This window comes from Vulpes lagopus, chromosome 10 (genome assembly GCF_018345385.1).
Source record: "Vulpes lagopus strain Blue_001 chromosome 10, ASM1834538v1, whole genome shotgun sequence".
Lineage (NCBI taxonomy): Eukaryota > Metazoa > Chordata > Mammalia > Carnivora > Canidae > Vulpes > Vulpes lagopus.
This window is the reverse complement of record NC_054833.1, coordinates 109,108,367-109,125,566: the sequence shown is the minus strand read 5'-3', so window position 1 is coordinate 109,125,566 and position 17,200 is coordinate 109,108,367. Positions and strand designations below refer to the sequence as shown.

At 38.0% G+C, this 17,200-nt stretch overlaps 1 protein-coding gene across 4 annotated transcripts in view; it reads left to right on the top strand.

The window, feature by feature from the left end:
• The window catches only part of CBFB (core-binding factor subunit beta), a 59,830-nt gene that overhangs the window by 20,952 nt on the left and 21,678 nt on the right, over nucleotides 1-17,200 (top strand). For all 4 annotated transcript variants that reach the window (XM_041771976.1, XM_041771977.1, XM_041771974.1 and 1 more), the window contains one exon: nucleotides 12,712-12,828. In XM_041771976.1, coding sequence (XP_041627910.1) covers nucleotides 12,712-12,828 — 117 coding nt within the window. The remainder of the gene's footprint in view (nucleotides 1-12,711; nucleotides 12,829-17,200) is intronic.

Here is a 17,200-nt window from a genome sequence, read left to right as displayed (position 1 = left end):
GAGACACAGAGGGAGAGAGGCAGAGACCTAGGCAGAGAGAGAAGCAGGTTCCATGCAGGGAGCCCGATGTGGGGCTCAGTCCTGGAACTCCAGGATCACTCCCTGTGCCGAAGGCAGGCACTCAACCACTGAGCCACCCAGGCGTCCCTTGACTTGTTTTTCTAGCTTATAGTGCGAATGATGTTCATGATGGACAGTTGTGCTGCTAGACAACTAAACATAATTCTTCTGTATTAATAGTATAATTTAGTAAAAGTTCCAGTATTTAAAAAAATAATTCCCACAGAGTTGACTTGGGAGTGGATTACAATAAACAGCATCTACCTCTTTCTCTTTTTTCTCTTTTCTTTCTTTTTTTTTTTTTTGGTCTTAAGAAGCAAAGAATTCTGTCATTTAATTTTATAAGCTTTTCACTTGAAATTGTACCACCTTGGTCAGAACATTCCAGGACTCTCTTAAATATTCATTTGTTTATTTTGAATCATAGAATGAAGATGGCACAACTAGTAAGCTATTTGCGGGGCAGGTGGAGGTATTCATATGTACATTTTAGTCATACAAAGAGTTTATGATATTTATTCTGGGCACTGTAGATTTAAGCATCGAATTGACTGTCCAGTCTCTGTATATTCTTTAGGGAAATAGTCTAATTTCGCACTGTCTGAAATACTTAGAAAACATTAATAATGAAGTTTATTAATGCCACTGTGGTTTAAGTGAACATATAAAGTCAGGAGTTCTAGGTGCTAACTTCTGCCACCTAACTTTGTGACCTTCTACAAGTGAATTATTTAATATCTCCTACTTTATTTACTTATTTATGTAATCTCTGTACCCAATGTGGAGTTTGAACCTAGGACTCCCAAGATCAGGAGTCGCATGCCCTACTGAGTAAGCCAGCTGGTCACCCCAGGATCTCTCACTTTTAATTTCTTTTATTAAAAAATGAGCAAAGGACTTAAATAGACATTTCTCCAAAGATGAAATAGCCAATAAGCACATGAAAGATACTCAACATCACTAATCATTAGGGAAATGCAACTACAATGAAAGATACTACCTTATACCCATTAGCATGGCTACTAGCCAAAAAACAGAAAAGGGGGTCACCTAGGTGGCTTAGTCATTAGGGCGTCTGCCTTCAAGTGTGTTCAGTCCCGGGGGCAGGCCCACAAAAGCAGGCTTCCTGCTCAGTAGGGAATCTGCTTCTTCCTATTGTTCCCCTTCCTCCTGACCCTTCTCTCCCCTTCTTCCTGACCCTTCCTCCTGACCCTTCTCTCTCTCTCTCTCTCTCTCTCTCTCTATCTCTCATAAAATTAAAAAGAAAAAAAAATTTTAAACTCTTAAAAAAAAAAAAAAGCCAGGAAAGGTGTTGATGAGGATGAGAAACTGGAACCCTTGTGCAGCACTGGTGGGAGTGCTAAAAAAGTACAACCGCTGTGGAAAACAATATGGCGATTCCTTAAAAAATTACCAACAGGATTACCATATGATCCAGCAATTCCGCTTCTGGCTACTCACTCAAAAGAACTGAAAGCGGGATCTTAAAGACATGGGTATACCCATGTTCATAGCAGCATTATTCACAATAGCTAAAACATAGAAACAATCCAAGTGTCCATTGACAGATGAATAGATAAGCAAAATGTGGCATATTAACACACGAAGGAATATTATTGAGCCTTTTAAGGGAGGAAATTCTGCAATATGCTACATACTTAGGAATAAAATGATAAAAGCAAGGTAATAAATTGAATTATATTGAATTAATTGAATTGTTCTTTTGTTGTTGAGTTTTAGGCATCTGTTAACTTTGGATATGAATCCCCTAATAGATACACATAATTTCCAAATATTTTCTTCCACTCTGTGGGTTGCTATCTTTTTTTTTTTTTTAAGATTTTATTTATTTATTCATGAGAGACAGAGAGGCTGAAACATAGGCAGAGGGAGAAGCAGGCTCCATGCAGGAGCCTGATATGGGACTCAATCCCAGACCCCAGGGATCACGCCCTGAGTGAAAGGCAGACGTTTAACCGCTGAGCCACCCAGGAGTCCCTGTGGGTTTCTTTTTTACTCTGTTAATAGTGTCTGTATTTTTTTAAAGATTTTATTTTATTTTTTTTTAAGTAATCTCTATGCCCAATGTGGCACTCAAACTCAACAACCTGGAGGTCAGTAGTCACATGCTCTGCCAGCTGAGCCAACCAGGTGCCCCAGTAGTGTCTTTTTTTTTTTTTTTTTTTTTTTATTTATTTATGATAGGCACACAGAGAGAGAGAGAGAAGCAGAGACATAGGCAGAGGGAGAAGCAGGCTCCATGCACCGGGAGCCCGACGTGGGATTCGATCCCGGGTCTCCAGGATCGCGCCCCGGGCCAAAGGCAGGCGCCAAACCGCTGCGCCACCCAGGGATCCCCCCAGTAGTGTCTTTATTATTTTTTGTAAGATTTTATTTATTCATGAGAGACACACACAGAGAGGCAGAGAGAAGCAGGCTCCCCATGAGGAACCTGATGTGGTACTCCATCCCAGAACCCTGGGATCATGACCTGAGGCAGATGCTCAACCACTGAGCCACCCAGGCACCAGCTAATAGTGTCTTTAGATGCAGAAAATTTATAAATGTTCATAAAGTCCTATTTGTCTATGTTTTGTTGTTCTCTGTGTCTTTGCTGTCATCTCCAAGAAATCATTGTCAGATCCAGTGTCATGAGGCTTTTATCCTATGTTTGCTTCTAAAAGTTTTATAATTTCAAAATAAAAAAATAAAGTTTTATAATTTCAGGCCTTAAATTTAGGTTTTTGATCCATTTTGAGTAAATTTTCATATATAGTGTGTATAGTAAGAGTCCAACTTCATTCTTTCGCATCTGGATGTCCATTTTCCCAGCATTTGTTGAAAAGACTGTTCTGTCCCCATTGAATGGTCTTCACACCCTTATCAAAAATCACTTGACCATATACAAGAGGATTTATTTCTGCACTTTCTATTCTATCCCATCAGTCCATATGTTTGTCTTTATGCCAGCACTACACTTTTTGGCTACTGAAGCTTTGTAGTAAGTTTTGAAATCAGGAATTATGAGTCAAGTTTTGTTCTTTTTCAAGATCATTTTGACTTATTATGGTCCCTTGAGATTCCATATGAATTTTAAGATGGATTTTTCTATCTGGCAAACACTCCATTTATTGAGTGTGTGTGTGTGTGTGTACACACATACACAGTCTATTAAGTTTCAGGTACATTCTGAATTCATGTTATTTCTTTTTTGAACTGCGAGGAGTAGATTGGTAAATCACATTAAATCACTCTAGAAGAAGCTGTTTTTCACACTTATATGCAACCCAGTTATGATTCAGAGGCAAGTGAGATTGAATGACTTTCTTAGTGATTTATCCACCAGGCAAGCAGTTGACTGTGCATTTATGAATGGGGAGGAGGGGTCCCTGGGTGGTGCAGCGGTTTGGCCCCTGCCTTTGGCCCAGGGCGTGATCCTGGAGACCCGGGATCGAATCCCACGTCGGGCTCCCAGTGCATGGAGCCTGCTTCTCCCTCTGCCTGTGTCTCTGCCTCTGTGTGTGTGTGTGACTATCATAAATTTTAAAAATAAATAAATAAATAAAAAAGAATGGGGAGGAGCATGTGGCTAAAGGAAGAGGAGTCAGAACCAAGTATCTTCTTTTTTTTTTTTAAGATTTTATTTATTTATTCATAAGAGACAGAGAGAGGCAGAGACACAGACAGAGGGAGAAGCAGGCTCCATGCAGGGAGCCCGATGTGGGACTCAATCTTGGGACTGTGGGGATCACTCCCTGAGCTAAAGGCAGACACTCAACCGCTGAGCCACCCAGGCATCTCAGAACCAAGTATCTCCTAAAGGAATAGACTGCAGAAATGATTACAACTGAAAGACAGAGTGTGTACTTCATTAGCAGAATATCTTATCTTCATTGGTGTGTGTGCCATCCCAGTATTAATGCATATCTGCTGGTTCATTGGTAAGAACAATTTTTCAGTTCTCTCAAAAAAGAGGCTTTTTTTCCCTTGCAAAGAAATCACTATGTAGAACATTGGTGGGAAAGTGTGTGCAAACAGTGTTTCTGTGGTGCTATGTTTCATACGTTTTTTTTTTTTAAGATTGATTGATTGATTGATTGATTTGAGACAGAGAGAGAATGAGAGAGTGAGAGCGGCAGAGACACAGGCAGAGGGAGAAGCAGGCTCCATGCACAGAGCTCGACATGGGTCGATCCTGGATCTCCAGGATCATGCCCTGGGCTGAAGGCGGCGCTAAACCACTGAGCCAATTATCTTAACTAATTTTTACTATCAATCATGTATGAAAAAGGTATTATTTAGCCCTGATTTTATATGAAAAGAATGGGAGGCTTATTAGCAAATTTAAATAATAATTTGTCTCAGACACACTGATAGAGCTAGAATTTAAACCAAGGTTTGATCTGACTCCAAAGCACATTTTTTCACTCTTCCTGTACTGTCTTGGGGCTAAGAATAGTGATAATATGCCTTTTCTTTTGAAAGTAATTACAGTTGGGGCACCTGACTGGCTCAGTCAGAAGAGCATGTTGCTCTTGATCTTGAGGTTGTGCTTGAACCAGTCCCACATTGGACGTAGAGCTTATTTAAAAAAAATACATTAATTTATTTTAAAAAATAATAAAAATGATTATAGTTGATTTTCATTATTTAGTAGTTACCTTGTATAAAGTGGCTGCAGACCCTGAATTAGTGAGTACTGAACAGTTTCTTCCGGAGATGTTACAGTTAGGTTTCTGCAAGCCCCTGGTCACAACATTTTCCTCTGCCAACAAATACATAATCTTGTTTCATGTGTACTTCTGTTTAAGGACAACTTGTTTAATATATATTGTTGGATCATTAACATTGAACAACAATAAAATGTTGACCACTAGATTATTTCTAATCTTTTGCCATCATAAAAAAAAAATGCCCTTATGGATGAGCATCCTTGTAATCAAATATTTTGTGTACATCTTTGATTAAATTTTAGGATATATTCATAGGCATGACATTGTTGAGTCCAAGGAAAATTCACAGTTACTGCCAAAAAATGCCTTCCCAGTATTGTTAACCAGTTCACACTCCCCCCTCTGACAATGTAGTAGAACTTTGGCTTTTCATCTCATAGACATTAAATTTTTTTTATATTTGTTTAGAGATTGATATAGTTATCTTGTTTTAATTTAATAGGTGTTAGTGGAAATTTTTTTCATAGTTTTTAGACATTTTGTTTCAAACTTTTTTCATTTTAATTTTAAATTCTTTTTTTTTTTTTTTCAAGATTTTATTTATTTACTCATGAGAGACACACAGAGAGAGGTAGAGACATAGGCTGAGGGAGAAGCAGGCTCCCTGTGGGGAACCTTATGCAGGACTTAATCTCAGGGCCCCAGATCACCACCTGAGACAAAGGCAGATGCTACCCAGGTGCCCCTAAACCCATTTTTCTTAAATAGCCAGTTTTCTCATTGTCACTGGTTAAATAATATATCCTTTTACCCTTGATTTGAAATGTTGCCTTTTTCATTTATTAAAGACTTACATACTTGGGTTGTTTTTTTTTTTTAAGATTTTATTTGACAGCGTACAAACCGGGAACAGCAGGCAGAGGGAGAGGGGGAAGCAGTGTCCCTGCTGATCAGGGAGTCTGCCATGACTGTGACCACAGGGCTCAATCCCAGACCCTGGGATAATGACCCAAGCCAAGGCAAGTTACTTAACTGACTGAGCCACCCAGGCATCCCCTTGGTTTCATTTTTGATTATTTGTTTATTCCAGTATGTTTTTTTTCTGACAGCCATAGCACCAGTACAGGGGTACTGATTGCGTTACTACATGTTTTAATATCCTAAAGGGCAGAAAAATACTTTCTAATATTTTCATTCTTTTGTATGAACTGTAGACTTAATTCTCAAATTCCAGAAACATTATTTTGAGATTTCACTGGAATTTTAATAAAAGAATTACTTTGGGGTAAATTGGCACTTGAAGTCTTACTGTTACAGACTATCACATTTTGCTAGTTATTCAAATTGTTTGTTTTTCAAAAATTAGGTATTTTCTTCTTACAGAGTCTGCATGTTTCTTATAAAATTCATTCGTAGTAGTTGATACTTTTATTGATGTTCTAAAATATCCTTTTTTCCCTCTTATTTCCTAAAGAGTTATTTGTGTTATTAGAAAGTTGGTTTTTTGGGATGCCTGCGTGGCTCAGTGGTTGAGTGTCCACCTCTAGCCCAGGGCCTGATACTGGAGAGCTGGGATCGAGTCCCGCGAGTCCCGCATCGGGCTCCCAGCATGGAGCCTGCTTCTCCCTCTGCCTGTGCCTCTGCCTTTCTCTCTCTCTCTCTCTCTGTGTCTCTCATGAATAAATAAATAAAATCTTTAAAAAAAAAAAAAAAGAAAGTTGTTTTATGTATATTGTTTTTTATAACCAGCTACCTTATTGAATTCACTAATTCATTTGGTTTTTCCATTGAGTATTTTGGATTTTTCAGGTAGGTAATCTTCAGTCATATTTATACAAATTTGTTAGAATTACAGTCTTCAAAAGGAGGTTGGAAAGCTGATGGATTCAGACTTCTTACATTTATCATTGGTGCATTCCATTAACCTTAAGAGTTGAGTGAGTCCAACTTAAATATAAGAGGTGAATATAATACTTAAAGCTCTTTTTTTTTTTTATTTATTCAGCTCTTTCTCCGTAAAGACTATTAACTGATATGGGAATCTCTTTTGAGTAGTAAGAGGTACATGTTTTTAAAATTACTGGTATACTCCTACCACCCTGTATGTAATACCCTATACAAAATAATAGGTAGTAATGTTTGTTGAATAGGTAGATCTTTTCAAATTGAAATTAGAGGGAAGCTGCAAGAAATCATTTCTAAATTCCAACTCTATTTCTGGTCTTTTTTTAAGATTTTATTTATTCATTCATGAGAGAGAGAGAGGCAGAGACACAGGCAGAGGGAGAAGCAGGCTCCATGCAGGGAATATGGGACTGGGTCCCAAGACCCCAGGATCACGCCCTGGGCCAAAGGGAGGTGCCCAACCACTGACCCACCCAGGCGTCCCTATTTCTGCTCTTCTAATAATCATTATTCAAATATTTACTGAGCACTTAAGGAGCTGGTCATTCCCTCTTACTATTTTTTCTAATAACCAGATTTCTAGATTAGAGTCACAAGTGTTTAAGCTCCAGCAATTGATTACAGAGAAGTGAAATATTCTTTCCAATTGAAATGGGTTTTTGACGGTGAAGTATCTGTTTCTGTTTTTGTTAATGGCTTTGACCCTTAGTGTCTATCTATATTGATTTTACGGCTCAGCACTCCTGTGCATGGGAATGTTGTTTGCAAATCTATTTTTCTATCTAACTATTTTGAAATTATTTTCTTTAGAACCTCTCAGAAAAGACAGCTCTTTCTGCTCTTCTGTTGTGGCCTCAATTTCTATTCTCAGTGCAGCTACCTAGGAGCTAGAAACACTAAACTTCTATAAATATATAATATTGTAGAAGAAAGGGCAATTGAGGATGCCACTGCTTACTCCAAATTTAGATATTCTCAGAATAAGTAGACTCCAGACTCAGAGATAGAACTGTTTTTGTGCAGGTTGATAAATGAGAAGGCTGTGTTTTCTTATACCCTTTTTCTGACATTTACGTTTCAAAACACAGGTAACTAATTTTTACCTATTTAGGAAGTTTAGTCCATTTACTAAATGAAAGATATTTATCATCTCCCAGGCTCTGTGCTACAAAGATCTTGGTGTCTATGCGGGAAGAGAAGAATGAAGTTTTTACTGTCATGATTGAATCCTTTTTGCTTTGTACACCCTTTTGAGAATCTGATGAAAGTAGTGAACTTCTGTAGAAAAACGCACATGGATAGGCTCAAACAAACATGTAAATTTTTACATAGAATTCAAGATGTTTCTAGTCTTTTTGAAATTTAGCCATAAACCCAAGCTCCTGGAGGTTCTCTGAACTCCAGACTAAGAACTCCTACCTTAAATAAAAGCATTGCTAAAAGTTGTGAGTGACCTAAGATCCTGTAACACAATACTTAGATATCTGATGCATCCAACAAAGGGGAAGTTTCCTTGGGGGCCTATAACTTAACCTTTAGCCACTAAGTTCCTTAAACGTTTTTCTCTCTCCACTGGCTATTCATAGCTGACTCTGCTAGGTTCTTTTCTTCTACCCAGCATATAAAAGTTGGATTTCCTGAGTTCTTCTTGGGCCTCCTTCTTTTCTTCTATTTTTTTTTTTTTTTTTTTTTTGCTTGGGGAATCTCTTTCTCTCCTTTGAAGTTCAATACCACAGTATTATTGATGGCTGCCAGATTTTTTTTTTTAAGATTGTATTTATTCATGAGAGACCCAGAGAGAGAGAGAGAAAGAGAGGGAGAGAGAGAGAGAGAGGCAGAGACACAGGCAGAGGGAGAAGCAGGCTCCATGCAGGGAGCCTGATGTGGGACTTGATCCCGGGTCTCCAGGATCACGCCCTGGGCTGAAGGCGGCCCTAAACCCCTGAGCCACTCGGGCTGCCCTCCATTACTACTCTTTAATTCCAAAACATTTTCATCGCCCCAGAAGGAAATACTGTACTGTTAGCAATCATTCATTCCCCTCTGCCCTCAGCCCCTGAGTTTTACCTACTACTCTCCTTTCTTGTTTTTCTCTGTATTTGCCTGTTCTGGACATTGAAAATAAATGGAATCATGTGGTATGTGGCCTTTTTTGGTTTCTTTTTACTTAGCATGATGTTTTCAAGATTTATCCACGTTCTAGCATATATCATTTACTTTATTTCTTTTTATGGTGAATAGTATTCCAGTATGTGGGTAGTAATGCCACAGTTGATAGCATATATATATGCTCTTGCTAAAGCTCTACTGCTACAGTGATGTGGTGTTTAAAGCTATCGAATGAGAAAATAAGGTGGTGATATGCATAATTTGGATTGAATATAATATCACACTTAACATTTAGAGCTTGATGTGACTAAAAATTATGTAATACTAACTTTTATCTTATTTTCAAAATAATACTTAACTTTCTCTGGAGTCTCACATTCTCTGATACTTTACTTTTGGAAAGATAAGCAGGCTATTTTGTTGTTTCTGTATGTGATTAGCTAAATTTGTTTTAATACTTCTGAAGGCCAAAAAAAAAAAAAATACTTCTGAAGGCCTTATAGAACACATTTTGTGTAAAATATGTAATTATCTTTGGACAAGGAGTTTAATCCCCAGGTCACATTCTAATAATTTTCTTTTCACAGTTGGAAATAAGGCATTATTTTCAGTGAAAGTTGTCTTAGTGTTTAAATGACATTATTAAATTACATTACAAAATGCCAAACTGTTAAGAGACAGGATTTTTATTTTCTTCATACTTTGAGGTTAGGTATTCATGAATGTATGAAGGTACCAAACATTTGAAGATCTACACATAAAACTTTATTTGAGGGATCCCTGGGTGGCGCAGCGGTTTGGCGCCTGCCTTTGGCCCAGGGCGCGATCCTGGAGACCCAGGATCGAATCCCACATCGGGCTCCCGGTGCATGGAGCCTGCTTCTTCCTCCGCCTGTGTCTCTGCCTCTCTCTCTCTCTCTCTGTGACTATCATAAATAAATAAAAATTAAAAAAAAAAAAACTTTATTTGAATGTGAATATCTAACTAAATCACCAGGATCATCTAAATATTATTTAACATTAGGATTCCAGGCACAGGCCTTGACTAAGAACTGTAGTCACTCTTTGTATCCATTTAGGAATTTCACAAAGCAGATCAGTGGTTTTCTTTGTCATGAGAGGATTTTTATAAAGAAGTAATGATGGGGCGGCACCTGGGTGGCTCAGTGGTTGAGCATCTGCCTTTGGCTCAGGTCGTGATCCGGGGGTCCTGGGATTGAGTCCTGCATCAGACACACCACAGGGACCCTTCTTCTCCCTCTGTCTGTGTCTCTGCCACTCTCTGTGTCTTTCATGAATAAACAAAAATAAAATCTTAAAAAAAAAAGGTAATGAATGGGCTTTTTAAAAATTTAGGAATTTCATAAGGAAAATATTTTTGATTATCAAATTAATATGAATATACTTGATTCTAAATGATATTAATCACTGATGAAGAATATGTAACCTGATCATGAAGTTGACTTTTGCTGTTAAAATTGAAGAATTCTCTTCATGATTAGCATGAGAATTTGAAATAATGGAATATTTTGTAGGTGAAATGTTACACCTCACTCTGTGGCACCCTACTCCTGCTGAAAAGAGTAGGTAGAGATCTTGATTAGAAGATATGTTAAGTGGAGTTATATAGATAAGCAACGAAGAGAGGGGTATTGTTTTTAGGTTTTGTGAGTTGTTGAAAATGAGGTCGTCAGAGTCACTTGTTGGATGAGGTGCACATTTAGTAGTTTTAAATTCACAATGTGGAAGAGAATGAGCACTTATCAGAACAGAAGGAAATGTGTGGTTAAACGGTTTCATCTGTAACTGTAGACTATTTCCCTTGGTCCAAATGGGAGGAGAAATGGAACCTTATGTTTTGGGCTTTTTTCCCCATTATAAATAGAAATTAGTTCAGTGTGGAGCCCTTACCAGGAAAAAAAGGTTGCATTTAGGAGTAGAGGAGAATGACAAAAATGTGTGTTAAGATGGCATAAATCCTGTAGGTTTTATGTTACAGGTGTCTCAGTTGTAACTTTTTGAGCATATTTATAATTATCGACAATCGATTATTCTTACTAAACCTCTCTAAAAACAAGATTACCTCAAGATTGTTGAAGAAACTGCTGAGTTGAATAAAGAAAAAGGGTGATGCTTCCAGCTTTTTCTCAAAATGAAGACTGTCTTAACCAATTTTATATAATTTCAGGTAATAAATACTAATTTTAGCTCACAGAAGCATTTAGATTATCCAAATAAAATATATTTGGTACAGACAAATAAAGAACCTTATTTATAAAGATATATTTGATAATATGGAGTCTTGAAGAGTCATGGAAGTCCTGCTTCCTTTGCGTCTAAAAAATCTTTTGTTGAGTCATTAAATGATAAATATCTATGCTGATTTTTATCCTGAAGCCCATGTTAAATGAGATAAAGGAGACCTAAAATAACAATTTTTTTCCCTAAAGTTACTGTTAGGATAGGAGAGTATTAGGATGAGGGGAGAGTATAAGAATTGTCATAAATTTCTTATATTTCTTATTGTAAAATAAAATATTCACATTAAGATGATAGTATTTGTACATTTCCTTTCTTGATAGATCCTTAATGGCTCTTGAGAACAGTTAGACTTCCAGGCACTATGGGAATTTGGTGATTGAAAATGAAACTCGCTTGAATTTAAAAAACAAACCTAAAGTGACTTTTGCTCTAGAATTACTTATTTATACTTACTTGGTAGGTAATGGTATATATGCTGCCGAAGCAAGCACATTAATGGTAAATAAATATTATATCAGTTAAGTTTCTTTGGTTAAAAACAGTAGACATCAAGTATGGCCAACCACCAATAGGAAAAAAAGAAAAAGAAAAAAAGCAGCATTACTTCACGGGAAGCTATGAGATAGCTATAGAACTGAAGGGAAGTATGAAGAGCCTGACCCTGGGTAGCTCCAGAGATCCAAATACAGGGAAACTCTTTAGGGGGTGTGCGCTCTCTTTAGGGGCTAGTAAATTCCATTTGTTTTCAGTCCTTTTATCTTTTAACCCAAAGTTCAGAAATCAAGGCAAAATACTTGATTGTCCTAGCTTTAACTGGAGGAGCAATGATATCTATTTCTTTCTTTTTTTTTTTTTTAATTTATTTATGATAGTCACAGAGACAGAGAGAGAGAGAGGCAGAGACACAGGCAGAGGGAGAAGGCAGGCTCCATGCACCGGGAACCTGATGTGGGATTCGATCCGGGGTCTCCAGGATTGCGCCCTGGGCCAAAGGCCGGCGCCAAACCGCTGCGCCACCCAGGGATCCCAATGATATCTATTTCAAGTTATCATTTTACTACAGCTTTTACAATATCTGTGTAACTTTGTTTTATTTTTTTTTAAGATTTTTATTTATTTATTCATGAGAGGCACAGAGAGAGGGAGAAGCAGGCTCCATGCAAGGAGCCTGACGTGGGGTTCGATCCTAGAACCCCAGGATCGCACCCTGGGCCAAAGGCAGGTGCTTAACTGCTGAGCCACCCAGGGATCCCGTAACTTTGTTTTAAAAACAATTTGAAAGAATTTGTGATTAGAAATAAAGTACTGGTAAACCAGATGAACTTAATTTATATTTGGTCAGAGGCCCTGGTTTATATACTTTCCTACACTTTTTTAAAGAATGTATTTATTTATTTTAGAGAGAGCATGAGCAGGGGTGGGGAGGCAGAAGGAGAGAGAGAATCCCAGGCAGCTTCCCTGCTGAGCCGGGAGCCTGATGCAGGGCTCTGTCCCATGACCCGGAGATCGTGACCTGAGCCGAAAGCAAGATTCGAACACTCAACTGAATAAGCCACACATATGCCCCTACAATTCTTAATTTTATAATTGTGTTCATTTTTCCCCCTAAGAAAGCCACAGGTTTTCTTAGTAAGCTTATTCTTCATTTTTTGTGTGTGTGATGGCTTATCATTGGTTTTCATCCTTCTTTTCTGTGTCTTAGGTGTATTTGAAGGCTCCCATGATTCTGAATGGAGTCTGTGTTATCTGGAAAGGCTGGATTGATCTCCAGAGACTGGATGGTATGGGCTGCCTGGAGTTTGATGAGGAACGAGCCCAGGTAGGGTGATGTCAGGATCTACTGAGCATGGTCTCTTTCTAATCTTGCCTTCATCCGTGCATCTATTTTACCCCGTCCTTAAGAGTAAGTATAAAAAGTCTCATGTTCAAGTGGTATTGAGGAATCCTGGAATCCCATTCTGGTTCTAGTTTGGGGAAAGTTTTTCTTTCAGTGGTTCTAAATTTGATGGGACTATTCTTGTCTGCTCAGGGAGGCACTTCAAAGTCCAGTAAATGGTTCTGTTTAACATTTGTTCTTGATCTTCAGAACATTATCATGGGGTTCAGAGTTCAGAACCAGTTCAGAATAAAATGTAGCATTTCTGGAATGTATCGGTGAGGAGTTTGGCAAATCCTCTCCCAGAAAGCAGTGATTAAACTGGACAAAATTGTTTAAAAAAAAATTAAGGTCTCCGGAAATTTACTAAAGGCCATACATTGAGAGGTGTTTATTCATACAAAGCTATTGAATTTCGGTAAGGACCTGATAGTCTGTGGCATTTTAGTCAGTAGGACTTCCATCCCTTCCCTCAGCTCTGGTGCCTCAGGTTAGGCAAGCAGGAAAAGCCATGGAGACTGGCAGTTCTACTGTCCTATCAGAGGGAGCTGACTTTATTTAGAATGGTGCTTGAAAAAATTCATACCCAGGGATGTTATGTTCCCGGCAAATGCTCCAGAAAGGCAAATGATGCAGGAACCAATGAAGTGGCAGATTAGCCAGATACTTATCAGAGATATATAGGGAAACAGGTCACTAATGTGGGCCCTATTAAAATCACACATACTTCTTATGGTCCAGAAGACTATGTGCATGTGTAAGGCTGTACCTGCTCAAGCGAGAACAAAGAAGGCCCTTTCAGGCTACTAGTGTACACAGAGTAGAATGATAAATTCCTCGTACTTTGAAAGTATTCAAGCTGCACACAGATCCAATAACAAAAGACAGAAGCCTGCTAGCTCCAGGTGTTTAAGTGAAACCCCTGAACAGGCATTGGCTGGCCATTAAGTTATGTTGACCCAGGGCAACCCCCTAGAAAGCTAGGCCTAACCACAAAACAAAACTAGGCAGTGACCCCAGAGGCTGCACATTGCTGGGGAAACAAATTCTACAGAATTAGTCCAGGTTAAAAAAAAAAAAAAAAAAAAGTCTAGGTAAGTCATTTTTTTTTTTAATTTTTTTTTAATTTTTATTTATTTATGATAGTCACAGAGAGAGAGAGAGAGAGAGAGAGAGGCAGAGACACAGGCAGAGGGAGAAGCAGGCTCCATGCACTGGGAGCCCGACATGGGATTCGATCCCGGGTCTCCAGGATCGCGCCTGGGCCAAAGGCAGGCACTAAACCGCTGCGCCACCCAGGGATCCCTAGGTAAGTCATTAAATAGAAAGATTAGAAACAGCAACAACACAGCAGAGGCAGGAGTCAGAGTTACTACAGAGACAGGAGTTCAGAGTTACTACAGAGGCAGAATTACTACAGAGGCAGGAGTTCAGAGTTACTACAAAATATTGTCTAAAATCTCCCGTTTTCAACCAAAAATGTAGACATGAAAATATTACTGATGTTCAGGGGGAAAGCAGCCAATAGAAACTTTGAAGGAGCTCCCCAGTGTTGGTTCTTAATGACAAAGGCTTAAAAGCAGTTATTTATTAGTACATTCAAAGAATTAAAGGAAGATTCTTCCTTTAAATAATTAATGGAAAATTGTAATGACAATGACTTATCAAATGGAGAATATCAACAAAGATCACTCAACAGCAGATTTGAACTGGCAGAAGAAAGAAGTAGTGAATTTGAACATAGATTTTTTAGAAATTATCCAGTCTGAAGAACAGAAAGAAAAACAAAATAATCTCAGAGACCTATGGAATAGCAACACGCATACCAGATATGTACATGTAGTGGAAGTTTCAGAAGAAGGGAGAAAGAGGGAGAAAGTTTTAAGAAATAATAACTGATGAAAACTTCCAAATTGATTGAAAATATTCATCTCCATCTCCCAGAAGTTCAGTGAACTTCAGGAAGTAAAAATGAAGAAATCTACACCTAGATGCATCACAGTCAAATTTTGAAAAACAAAGAATCTCAAAAGCAATAAAAAGGACTTATCGCATGCAAGGGAGCCAGAGTAAGATTAACAGCTGACTTGTCTTTTGAAATTGTGGAAGCCAGAAGGTAGTGGGATGAAAATGACACTCAAAATGCTAAATGAACTTAGTAAAAATATCCAGTCATTAGTAGGTATTGATTTCCCTCGATTGTTCTATAATAATCCCCTTAATAAAGTTAAAATAATGACAAGAATAAAAAAGAGCTCTTTTGTTGTTGTCTCTTCCTCTGCTCTCCATATATGGAAATGTGAGAAAATTCTTATCAAGACATCAAAACCCAAAACCTTCCTAATAAAAAAAAAAAATTCAAAATTAAAGTTCTTGAGGCACCAGACTAGCTGGTAGAACAGGCAGCTCTTGATCTTGAGGTCATGAGTTCAAGCCCCATGTTGGATATAGAGACTACTTTTAAAATGAATGAATGAATGAATGAATGAATGAATGAATAAATATGTACATCTGTACGTATGTACCAAAATTAAAATTCCTTTTTTTTTTTTTAAGGATTTTATTTATTTATTCATGAGAGACACAGAGAAAGAGAGAGGGGCAGAGACACAGGCAGAGGAAGAAGCAGGCTCCATGCAGGAAGCCCAATGTGGAACCCGAGCCCGGGACTCCGGGATCATGCTGTGAGCCAAAGGCCGATGCTCAACCACTGAGTCACCCAGGCATCCCCAAAATTAAAATTCTTAAGAAAGAATCCCTGCTACCTTGATTTCCATGGGGATAAGGAACCACTAACTTTTTTCAGAAAAACAGTAAATAATCCCCAGTTTAGGAGGCTGTTTCTGTAAAAAGTGATAACAGCAGATTAAATTTACATGTAAAATATCAGATTTATTGATTTCTAAAACTGAAACATTTTATTAAAATGATAAAGTTTTACGTTTAACCCACAGAATTTTCCATACCTAGAATTTTATTTTTCTTTTTTTTTTTTGTTTTTAATTTTTATTTTATTCATGAGAGACAGAGGTGGGGAGAGAGAGAGAGGCAGAGACACAGGCAGAGGGAAAAGCAGGCTCCATGAAGGAGCCTGACGTGGGACTTGATCCCAGGATCACACCCTGGGCTGAAGGCGGCACTAAACCACTGAGCCACCCAGCCTGCCCCATACTTAGAATTTTCTAAGTCTTGTTGCCCCAGGCTATAAATCGAGCTTTATCACTACAAAGTTAGTACCACCTTTGGTGATAGTAAACTAATACAATAATAGGTCTCACATAATAAAGCAGGGGACTCCAAAATGAGGTCCTAAGAGTGGGGTCCTGATAGGATAGGGTTAGTGTCCTGACAAGAAGAGATGCTTAAGAGAGCTTGCTCATTCTCTCTCTCTCTCTCTCTCTTTCTTTTTCTCCTGTATGAGGACTGTATTCTCAGATGCTGAGAATACCTGAGGTGTATCTGCTGAGTATACCTCAGATGCTGAGGTATCTGGTACGTGGTAAACTAAGAGATAAATAGTATGATCACAGTTCCATTTTAATTAAGTTTGTGGGTATTTCAGCTGAAGTAGTTTCACCACTATTGTCTTTATGCCTTTATTCAGAGTACTTTTGACAAATGTTAGCAAGAATGTGGAACAACAGTTGATGTGTTGGTATGTAAAATTGACACATTTGGAAAATTGGCAATACATACTAAAACTGCAAATTACATACGCCTGTGAGCCAGCAATTCTCGTCTAAGTCATGATATGCAAAGGGAATAAACACATATATTCCTCAAGAGATATATACTGGGCATTTGTAGCAATATCATTAGTAAATAGCCAGAAACTGCAAGCTGCTTAAATGCCAATTAGCAGTAGCATGAATAAATTGCTCATTCACACAAAGAAATACAGTGATAATGAAAAACTACAAAAGAAACCTACAAACTAGCACACCAATATGGATGGACTTCACAAATATATTGGACCCAAAAAGCACATGCTGTATGAATCCATTCTTCTGAAAGTACAGAAGTAGCCAAGACTTAATTATTTTTAGAAATAAGGATAATGGTTTATCCTTGATGGAGGAGGGTAGGTGCTGGAATGGAACAGAAGGAAATTCGTGAGATACTGTTACTGTTCTGGTTCTTCCTATGGATTCTAGTTCCAAAGGAAGTTCGGTTGTGGAAATTCATCAGGCTGTAATTTAGGACAGTGTGCCTGGTAAAATTCAGGTGTGAACCACATAATATATTTTAAGTTTTTCTAGAAGCCACATTAAAAAAAATTAAAAGAAGCAATTATATTTAATTTTTTTTAAATTTT